The 10844-nt window shown below is 53.8% G+C and overlaps 2 protein-coding genes across 2 annotated transcripts; one reads left to right on the top strand and one right to left on the bottom strand.

The window, feature by feature from the left end:
- Positions 1–1634: 1634 nt before the first annotated feature.
- Positions 1635–4815, bottom strand: GUITHDRAFT_156388 (hypothetical protein; the record flags this gene model as incomplete). The annotated part of the gene is made up of 4 exons (XM_005819178.1): positions 1635–2015; positions 2071–2130; positions 2181–4674; positions 4728–4815. Coding segments are annotated over 4 exons (2789 nt in total), but the record flags the coding sequence as incomplete, so codon positions are not given.
- A 3311-nt stretch (positions 4816–8126) lies between these two features.
- On the top strand, positions 8127–9743 carry GUITHDRAFT_148759 (hypothetical protein; the record flags this gene model as incomplete). Its single annotated transcript, XM_005819177.1, has 6 exons — positions 8127–8143; positions 8719–8902; positions 8947–9055; positions 9255–9325; positions 9370–9444; positions 9672–9743. The coding sequence occupies 6 exons, from the start codon at positions 8127–8129 to the stop codon at positions 9741–9743; spliced, it is 528 nt and encodes a 175-aa protein (XP_005819234.1).
- Between the last annotated feature and the right edge of the window lie 1101 nt (positions 9744–10844).

Raw genomic sequence — 10844 nt, 5'->3', positions numbered from 1 at the left:
GATGAGGTGAGGCAGCGGGGTGGTGCGCCCACCCCAGCAAGAGCGGGAGATGATTCCGGGGAGAGTGAAGAGAGATGTCCAGTTAGAGGGAAACAGCGCTTGGAAAGATATACAGGAGGAGAAAGAGCGCCTCCCCCTCCTTCCCTGGACCTCCCACAGCTCTTCACAGGTCTATCAGTTTCCCTCCCTCACCCTCTCTCATGACCAGTCGGTTCTTCACTCTCCTCTCCTCCCCTCTCTCTCTCTCTCTCTCCCTCCCTCCCTCCCTCCCTCCCTCCCTCCCTCCCTCCCTCCCTCCCTCCCTCCCTCCCTCCCTCCCTCCTTCCCTCCCTCTCCCTCTCCCGCTCTCTCGCTTTTCCATTCCCTTGTCGCAGATCGTCATTTCAATTTATAACGAACGTTATATTGTTTAAGAACATGGTACAGCATAAATTTATATATCTTATTTGACTAATATATGAGGTAGCGGAGTTTCGGAGAAACTTCTACAAAGAACGAGCAAGTAGTACTGCAATACCGATCGATCCTGGTACATATCTAAAGTCAATAACACGTTGGTACCAAATATATAACAAGTTTTTGCTGTCAAGAAACTGTCATACGTGCGAAGTTTGCACAACCCTGCATGGTTGCTACGGAGATGAGGAGGAGGAGGAGGAGGAGAAAAAGGAAGGGGACAGAGCACGAGCACGAGCACGAGCACGAGCACGAGCGAGAGCACGAACACGAGCACGAACATGAGCACGAGCAGGAGCAGGAGATGGAGATGGAGCAGGACACGGAGCACAAGCAGGACACGGAGCAGGAGCAGGAGAAGAAGCACGAGCACGAGCACGAGCACGACCAGGACCAGGAGCAAGGCTATAGAGCAGGAGGAGGAGGAGGAGGAGGAGGAGGAGGAGGAGGAGGAGGAGGATGGTGATGAGGATGATGATGTGAATGGTGATATAAGGAGCAGGAGAAGAAGCACGAGCACGAGCACGAGCACGAGCACGAGCAGGGGCACGAGTAGGAAGGAGCCAGAGCAGGAGCAAGAGCACGAGCGAGAGCACGAGCGAGAGCACGAGCACGAGCACGAACATGAGCACGAGCAGGAGCAGGAGCAGGAGCAGGAGCAGAGGCAGGATGATTGTGGTGGTGGAGGATGAGGAACGCGATGAATTCATCAATCCGGCAACGTGACAGTGCTGGAGACTTCGATATTGATGAGCAGGAGACAGAGAGGTAGAATGGGGTTGGGAGAGGAGGTGGACGAGGAATATGGACGAGTAGTGTTGAAAGTTCCGACATGAGCTGTTATCACAATCGTGATAATGCCGACGACGGTCATTGACATCTTTGACTGTCTTGTCTGTTCAAGTCACGATAGGCAGGATCCAAAGATAGTTGTTTGAGCGTCCGACGATGAAGGCTCAGTGAGGGTGATAGAGACAGAAATCTTTCAGTACCGGCTACATATTGACTATCTTGCCTAAATCGTTGCGACTTGTTTTGTACTTCAACCACAATGATCATTTGGACCTATTCGAGTGCTTCCTTCCTACTTTACGAGTTACGCGCGCTTTCCTCAAGCTGATCGCAAGTGAACTAGTTCGAATCAATCTAAGAGTGAGACGTGCGTGAGGGTGTTCAATCTGCTCTTATCCATCGATGTAATATTTGCAAAGTAAATGCTACGAACAACAGCATAACAAGAACCTGGTCAACGCGCAAAGAGCTAATATAACGTGCTGAACATTGCTTGCAATCATTGACAAATTCGAAACTCTTCGACGACAAGAAAACATCAGTGCAGAGGAAAACTTGGTTTAGATTAATCTCCATGGACAGTTACACGACTATCATGTGTGATTTTGACAACATGAAATCTACAATGAACGACTAATTGCAATTATCCAACTCAGTGAGAAGAGGAAGAGAAGGGGTTTGATCTGACTTCCAGCGCCCAATGGTGTTGTTGTGTAGGGCGTATCCGAAAAAGTGAAGGAAGTGGAGTACGCTGATAGCGAAGAATACTGGGTAAAGCGGAATCAGCAAACACAAATGAACTCAACAAGGATCGATACAAACCTTGGCGATCTCAGTTGCAATGTTTGTCTTAATGTTATTCTGCGCACTGGTTGCATCACTCTGAAATTACGGTCAGAACTGAACGGGTGGATGAAAGCATCTCATCTCACCGCACTGGCCACTTGGAGTTGTGCTGAGTATTCCACCTGGCTTGCCCTTCGCGCTGTGACGGACAAGATTGTCAAGACGACATTGCTCACAACCACTGGCAAAGCTGCATTGGTAATGGCTTTCTTGAAATCCGCTTCGTTCGCTTTGAACTGGGCTTCTGTGACCGCCGCTGTACCCCTCATGTACACATAGACAGGTGCCGCAGTCGTGGCGGGAGCTGGCGCCGCAGTCGTTGCGGGAGTGGTAGTTGACGTCGCCTTGTACTGGATCGAGCTGTCGATGGAAAGAAGCTGCACCGAAGATTTTGCCAGCTCATCCTTCAACTTGGAGAAGCTCAAGTACGCACTCTCTGTTCCAGATGATACCTCCACCGTTGTCACAAACGTTGTAAAGGTGTAGTTTACGCTCGGGGTCATCAAAACCTTTTCTGTCGAGGTAGACGTTACCGTCCATGACGTTGATCCTTTCACAGCAGCGTTGAAAACAGTTGGTGTGGTCTTGTTCGTAGTTGCAGTGAAGTAGATATTGAGCTTGCACGAAGAAGGGCAACTAATGCAACCAAGCACGCCCTTTCCGGCACATGTTCCATTTAAGGCATTTCCAGATGGGCAAGAAGTCGGGCACATGGAACAACTAGAGGAGGTCTCGTAATAGGAATAGATGTCTGGGTTGATGACTGCATATTCAGGAATGTTCGAGCACGTAAGACTTCTGGTGCTCGTGCAGTGTGCCATCGACGTGCTGCCTGGTGGTGCCCAATTTCCTGCTAAACAGGATTGACAATCCGACATACCTGGGTATGGGTTGTACTTTCCAATAGCACACTGCATGCAAGAGCCTCCCGCGTTTGAGTAATACCCTGCAGAGCAATTGTAGCAATCTGACACGTGCATGGCTCCACTGTTGGATGTTTTCCCCGCATCGCAAGTACCGCAATTGATATCCGCGGTGATCGAACAGTTTGTGATCACATATTTGCCTGCACCGCATGGTGATCCACACGAGTGACACATTGTATTTCCGTTGCCCGCAGCATACTTTCCACTATCACAGGTGTGGCATGTGGTTTGGTTCTCAGAGCCCTGGTACTTGCCTGCAGGACAGGCCACGCAGTTATCCCCAGATGCATTTTGATAGTAGCCAGCCTTACAGACGCAAACACTGTTCAAGATAGACTTGGATGAGTCCGAACAAGTCTTTGTACAATACCTTCCTGTGGTTTGATCGCACGTGGAGGATGCGATCTCATCGGATTGACATGACACAGTCTGATTGCAAGCAGAGCATGACCCACTTTTTTGAGCGCTCCAAGTGTCAGTAGGACAATCGACACAGGTAGTGAAAGAAGAATTCGAATATTTGCCAGCTGCACACATTGTACAATTCCCGGTGCTGGTGCTGGCATCACCGGCGTAGCCATCATTGCAGGTACATTTGCCTGAAGCCAACGCAGAGTTGGCCGGGCAGGTACGGCAAGACGCTTGAGTAGTTTTAGTGCAAGTTTGATCAGTTTGCTGAGTTGCACTGCATTGCGTGCAGGCTATACAAGATTGTAGTCCTTCGACGTTAGCGTAGTTCACACCTTCCGTGCAATCATAACACTGCGTCAGTTTGGTTTCGTTGCCAAATTTGCCTGCAGGACATTTGGTACATCCATTCGTAGCATCCTTGTAATAATATCCCAAGCCGCAATAGCAGTCCGTCGAGGAATTCCGTGGAGAGTCCGAGAGCTGTCCACCTTCTCCTTTGCACTGCTGGCACGTATACTGGGAGTTGCTACACGCGCTCGGATCCAAGTAATACCCAGTGTTGCAAGAAGATGGAGAGGCACATGAGTAGCAAGTCGACTGACCTGCCATGGAGTACGTCGAAGCGTTGCATTCAGTGCACATTGCAGCGTTGGACTTGTCCGACTTGTACTTCCCTGCCTCGCAGGCGATGCAAGTGGAGCTCGTAGAGTTGTAGTAGTACCCGGCATCGCACACGCACACGCTGCTGGCTGCGCCCGAGTTTGCGCTGACTGAAGTAGAATAAGTAAGATAACTCGAGCATGTCGCACATTGCAGGTTCTGTGAGGCAGTGCAATCACCACTCTTATAACTTCCAGCTGGGCAGGTTGTGTTGCATGCTGTGCATGTAGTTGCTCCAGTGGCCGAGGAGAAGTTGGTACCAGCTGTGCACGAGAGGCAGGCAGTCAACCCATAGACCGAAGAGTATTTGCCTGCAGCGCATGCATCGCAAGTTCCGTCGGTCCCAGCGTAGCCAGCATTGCACTTGCAGGAAGACACGTTGGGTGCTCCTCGCATATTCGAGTAAGAGTTCGAGGGACATTGTTTGCAAACCCAGTTGTAAGGGGAAGTTCCCTTGTCAAGATAGAATCCCATTTCACACATCCAATCACAGTTGTCGCAGGGGTTTTGGATGGTCGTGCTGCTCATGGAGCTGTAAGTATTCTTCCTCAAATGAAGGCTAGAAGCATCGGGGGACGATTGACTGCAATCAAGGTGATAAGTTCCACATAATGCCTCGATCACATTCTATCGTACCCGCTCATCTTGCTCATATCCGCCTCAACGGCAGACAGCAAAATCACCAGAAAGAATGCGCCCAGAGAGCTCATCCCTCCCTTCATCTGCAGCAACAGTCGGTCAGTTACTGTCATCTTGGACTATCTTTGCGCTTTTGCAAACTGAACTATTGCTAAACTGAGCTTGAACTAGAGCCACAAGGACATTCAAAATTCTACGCATGCAACTGGATGAAGCCGAAACGGTCCAAGGAAAAAAGTTGGAGACGTAGCAAGATGGAGCGAGGAGCAAAAGCAATTGTAAACTATGTGCGCAAACTATCATACCCCTACAACAAGCAGCGCTGCTAGAGCTCATAGAACAGGAGGTGCTGTTCCAGAATTTGCCATCTTCTGTCAGTTGTGGCGAACGGATTGGGATAGGCCCTGGTGACCTGCCCCTCCCTGCTGCACCCTACCCCCTGTGTCTCCTCCATCTTTGACCCCCACCCAGTAATTTACCGACAAGTACCCACATCTTTGAGGCGTTTCTGGTCTCAAACTACCCCCACCCGCAATGTGCCACTCCGCCGCCATGTCAGTTGGCGGGGACCTGTTGCCTTGATTTGAATCCTCCACTCTATCCACCCCACCATTTCATACACCCTACCCCTTCCTTTTCCAATTTTTACCCCCTTACATCCCTGTCAAGGACCCCACCCATGTCGGTCGATCTTAACTGCCGGCCGACGCCACCAACGGCTACAGCATGTGGCCCGAACCATTCTTTTTTAAACTGCGGACGACCCTACCCACTATATAATTGTCTCCCATACCCCCGGTAGTTCCGAACCACCCTACCCCTTGTACTCCAGGACATCACAGGCTCTTTTGCGCAGGTGATCATGCTTGCTACATCTCTTCAGGGCTGAGTTCCTGGCATCGGAGGTGGTGGGGTGGTTCGATGACCCCTGGACCCCCTGTAGCCCACTAGAGATAACCCGTGCCGTGATCATATCTCATACTACACCGTAGTAGGCATCCAGCTGTCCGGAATCTCAGACCACCCCCTCCTTCCTGGGTCAGTGCTGACCCCTGTCACCCGGGGCGCAACCCGTACCGCGGTACTACGGTACGATACCGGTGAGGGTACCCTCGTAAAATCTGTCCGGATACTACCGGTATTCATGAGTGCTCAAGGGGTGACCATCGGAGGTGTTCCACACTACCCCACCCACTCGTATCCATCCGGGGCATAGTCGCATGCTGGTCTCCAAGAGTCCCATGGTGTGGGACCCACCCCACCCCTGCTCTTTTTAGCTGCTTTTAAAACTTTTAAATGCAGGACTTCATTCAGCCCGCCTTGGCATAAGTGAGTAATAAGATTTATGGACCCCCACCCCCAGGGCTACTTGTAGGGTTCACAGGCTGTACCGGCTATCTTACGCCGCGATCGGGATCGGTACTGATAAGTAGGAAAGGTACTGAAATTCACTATCAAAAGCTGAGATATGACATGAATTACAAGTACAAAATGATTGAAATGGTACAAGAGTGAACACTACTTTGAAGTATACAATTTTTGTGGACATACTAGAACGAAGGCATCGAATAATGTTATTACTTGAATTTGTACCGAAAAGGTAGCACGAGGGCTGCTGCTGGTACTACCGTGACTGATTGCCCCCAAGGGCCACCACTTACTTTTGTGAAAGCCTTCGGCGGCGGAAGGCCGCGTGACGGGGGCCGGGGACCCCTGGTCAGCCCCGGCGGGGGGACCCTGGGGGTCACCTGTAGGGAGGCGGGGGGTACCTTACAAGTCAAACAGAGGGACTCCGAACCGCACCGTACCCACCCCGCCCACTCTTAGTAAGCGGACCCCATCAACCCCAGCGAGGCACCCCTCCAAATGAGAGCCCCGCCAGACCCTCCGGGAGTCCTCAGCGATGACCGGGTTGGCTTTGCCCCGGCGACCCCTACCCCTCAGCAAGCCTGTCAGATGAAGCGGAAAGCACCGGTAGAAACCCGGAGTCCCCGTGAACTTCGTCGGAAGAGTCAAAAACAGTTTTAAAAGGTCAAAAACGATTTAATTTGAGAGCACCCCTGCGGCGGGGGAACTTCAAGTCTCTTCAGCAAGGTCCAACGGTTTCCGTTACCCGGCTCGGCGTCGGACGACGGGATTTCCTTTCAATTGAACCGCGCGGCTGGCTCCGGCTCCGCCCGGAGACTCGGACTCCGGGAGCCTCCGAGTCACGGTCGCCGGTACCGACGGTACGGTACTGCCGCCGCGTGAGTACCGGGCGTACCGGGCTACAGCTACTAAGCGGCCGCGTTGAAAGTAAAAAGTTGAAACTTGAATACGCAGTGACTCGGAGAGAAAACTCGGACCGTGACGCCGTGGCCCAGCCTATGAGGTTCGGCCTCACGTGGCACTGCGGCACCGTCCGAGCCTGCCGATCACAGCCCGGCCCGTGACGGTGCCGGGCACCGCCGGTGTCTGAGAGACTTGTTTTCTCTCGCCGTATAGCCTGTGATCGGACGGTGCTACGGTGCCGCGATATAGTACTCATTCAAGTTTAAGTCAACGGAAGTTTGACTAACTTACGAAACTGACTCAGTGAACTTCGCGGCCTCGGGCCTGGTGAGGATGCTTCGCAGTGACTGCTGTGGCCCCAAGCCCAGCAGCAGGCTCAGTGAGTTTGTTGACTGAGTGATCAACTGAGCCTCGGAGTCACCGGGGGCCCGGCCGCGGCACTCAGCCGTGACTGATGCGGACTGGGATGCCGGCCCGGCCGGGCCGCCCCGGCCCCCGGGCGGCGGCCCGGCGGCCAGGCCCTGACTCAGCTGATATTGGCATACGACACCGGATCAGTTAGCTAGTACGAAATGCGATGATGTGGTCTGTCATGTGGAACGAGGTAAAGATGTTGAGGTACGAGGCACTAGCAGCCATGAAACATCATGAAGAATATCATGGCTACTAGTGCCTCGTACCTCAACATCATCACCATCGTTGACATAGTCTTAGTCCTAATCCTCTTCCTTCTCCTCTTTGTTGTCCTCCTCATGTGAACCCTCCTCCTCCTCCTCCTCGCCGATCAGGCTTCATTTCCTCTGAGGCAACTTCATCGTGATTTCTGCCTTCACTATCAACACCATTAACATCATTGCCACCACCCATCACCATTACCAAAACCTTCATCATTCTTGCCGCCCATGTCAAGTCGTCGACCAACCTCAGCTTGCAAGTATGCTTGTTGAGCAGTGACCTTGACACGACAGCCTCTGATCTCTCCATGGCCACAAAGAAGCGTTCTTCTCCGAGCAACAGCAACAGGCACTCTCTTTCTTCCCTCGCTCCTCCTCCTCACCCTTCATCTTCAGTCTGCCCATTGGATGGATTTCGCTGGGGGTTCTGGTCAGCGTCCTCGCTGCCTACATGCTGAGGCTGGAAAGGTCTGTGCTGCTGCTCCTGCTGCTCTGCTGCATCGACTCACCGAGACGACAGCCATCCTCCCGTGCCATCGCTGAGCGCACAGGAGCTGTATCAGCAGGGGAACTCCTTATTCTCACATGTGAGTTGGTATCCTTGCCCGATCCCCTCCTGACCTTCCTCTAGGGGAGGAGACGCGAGGCCGTCGACAGCTACCGGGAGGCTGTCGCGAAGGACCCAAGGTAGCAGCAGCAGGAAGCAGCAGCAGCAGCAGCAGCAGCAGCAGGAAGAGGGAGCAGCAGGGAGCAGCAGCAGTAGCAGCAGCAGCAGCAGCAGCAGTAGCAGCAGCAGCAGCAGCAGCAGCAGCAGCAGCAGCAGCAGCAGCAGCAGCAGCAGCAGCAGCAGCAGCAGCAGCAGCAGCAGCAGCAGGAAGAGGGAGCAGCAGGTAGCAGCAGCAGGAAGCAGCAGCAGCAGCAGCAGCAGCAGCAGCAGCAGCAGCAGCAGCAGCAGCAGCAGCAGCAGCAGCAGCAGGAAGAGGGAGCAGCAGGGAGCAGCAGCAGTAGCAGCACCAGCCGTCTGACTCTCCTGACTATCGCAGGCACTCCTTTGCCTGGACAAACCTGGGCAACGTGCTGAGGGAGCTTGAGGACCTCGAGGAAGCCACCAAGTGCCATCGCCGCGCCCTCTCCCTCACTCCCCACCGCCCCCGTGCCAACTACAACCTCGCCGTCACCCTGCAGACAGCAGAGCAGCACGAGGAGGCCCAGCGCTACTATGAGCTGGTCCAGCCGTCGCTCGCCTGCGCGCCCTCCTGACGTCATGGCAGGCCATCGAGCACCACAGGAAGGAGCCGCAGCAAGGATTCGACGTCTCCCGCGCTCACTCCAACCTCGGGGTCACACATCAAGCACAAGGACGACTCGACGAGGCTGCCAGTGAGCCGCCTCGCCTGCCGCTGCCGCTGCCGCTGCCGCTGTTGGCCTCCCAATCCTGCTCATCTTCCTCCCACTCCTGCTCCTCCTCCACTTCCTTCACTCCCCCCCCTCTTCCCCACCTACTTCTCTCTGCTTCTCTGTCTATGTTCTATCAACCTCCTCTCAACCTCTTGGCCTCACTCGCTCCCTTGTGACGCAGGGAGTTTCGAGGAAGCCCTCGCGCTCTCTCCGAGTATGAGGAGCGCGTCTTTGAACCTCTGCAACGTCAAGGTTTGTTCTCCCTTCACCTTCGGCTGGTCACCAGCACGTCGCAGCTGCCGCTGTCAGGGTACGAGGAGGCGATCAGATGCTTTGACGCCCTGCTAGCTCGAGATGGAGATTTTGACAAGGTTGGGAGAAGTTTCCCTGCTGCTGCTGCTGCTGCTGCTGCTGCTGCTGGTCCTGCTGCTGCTGCTGCTGCTGCTGCTCCTTCTGCTTATTATGCTGCTGCTGGTCCTGCTGCTGCTGCTGCTGCTGCTCCTTCTCCTTATTATGCTGCTGCTGCTCCTCCTCCTCCTCCTCCTCCTCCTGGTCCTCCTCCTGCTTCACCTCTCCTGGTCTCATTCCTTGTTGACAGGCTGTCAGCAGCGCGGCAGGAGTTCATCACCTTGCGCAGAACCTTGAAAAGGCGTCAGAGCTTTACAGGTAAAGTCGAAATTGCATGAACACACCAGCTTGCTTTCTTCCTTCCCACCTCCACTTCCACCATCGTCACCACCAGCAACTTCATCTCCTTCATGGTCTTCACCTCCTTCATAGTCTTCATCTTCATCACAATCGTCGCCATCATGTCTCCATTTCCATCTGTGTCGTCGTCGTCGTCGTCGTCGTCGTCGTCGTCGTCGTCGTCGTCGTCGTCCTCATCATCATCATCATCATCATCATCATCATCATCATCATCATCATCATCATCATCATCATCATCATCATCATCATCATCATCATCATCATCATCATCATCATCATCATCATCATCATCCCGCTGCTTTCTCGTCTCTTCTCATTTACCACGTCAATCAACAGGAAGGCGCTCATTCTGAACCCCGACAATGCTCCAGCACGGCATGGGGTACTCATCCATCGCTCCTCCGTCCTCTGCTCTGCTCTCCCTGTGCTCCCCCCCGCCCCCTCGCCTCCCCCGTCTCATTCCTCTGCTCTGCTCTCCCTCCCTCCTCAGGTCCGTCCTTCTTGTTCCCTTGCCTTTCCCTCCTTCCTCTGGCCCTACCAGTCAACCTTGCTTCCTCTGTGTCTCCTCCTCCCTCCCTATCTCACGTGGTTGTAGCTGGCGTCAATCGAAGGGCAGGGAGAGGACGTCGCTCCTGGTTCAACCTGCTCCCCCCCCCCCCCCACCTCCTCGTCCTCGTCCTCCTCCTCCCCCTCCTCCTCCCCTTAATATTTGAGCAGAGGAGTACGTCAAAGAAATGTTCGACGGGTATGCCATCTCCTTCGATGAGAGTCTTGAAGCTCTGAGGTCCTGACCCCTCCCCATCCCCTGTCCTACCTTCCAGCCCTACTCTTCCTCCTCCTCTTATTCCTCCTCGTTCTCCTCGTCATATCTCCATCATCATCATCATCATCATCATCATCATCATCATCATCATCATCATCATCATCATCATCGTCATCACCTCTCTCTGCAGGTACCACGTCTCCCGACGAGCTCCTACGGAAGGCGGTGGACCATGTGGTGAGAGAGAGCTGGGGGAGTCGCTCCAGCTGATCGCGGGTCGCAGGTGCGATCGCTCCCAGC

Source organism: Guillardia theta, assembly GCF_000315625.1.
Source record: "Guillardia theta CCMP2712 unplaced genomic scaffold GUITHscaffold_240, whole genome shotgun sequence".
NCBI lineage: Eukaryota > Cryptophyceae > Pyrenomonadales > Geminigeraceae > Guillardia > Guillardia theta.
The sequence above is the reverse complement of the archived record's forward strand: the minus strand, read 5'-3'. Positions and strand labels throughout refer to the sequence as shown.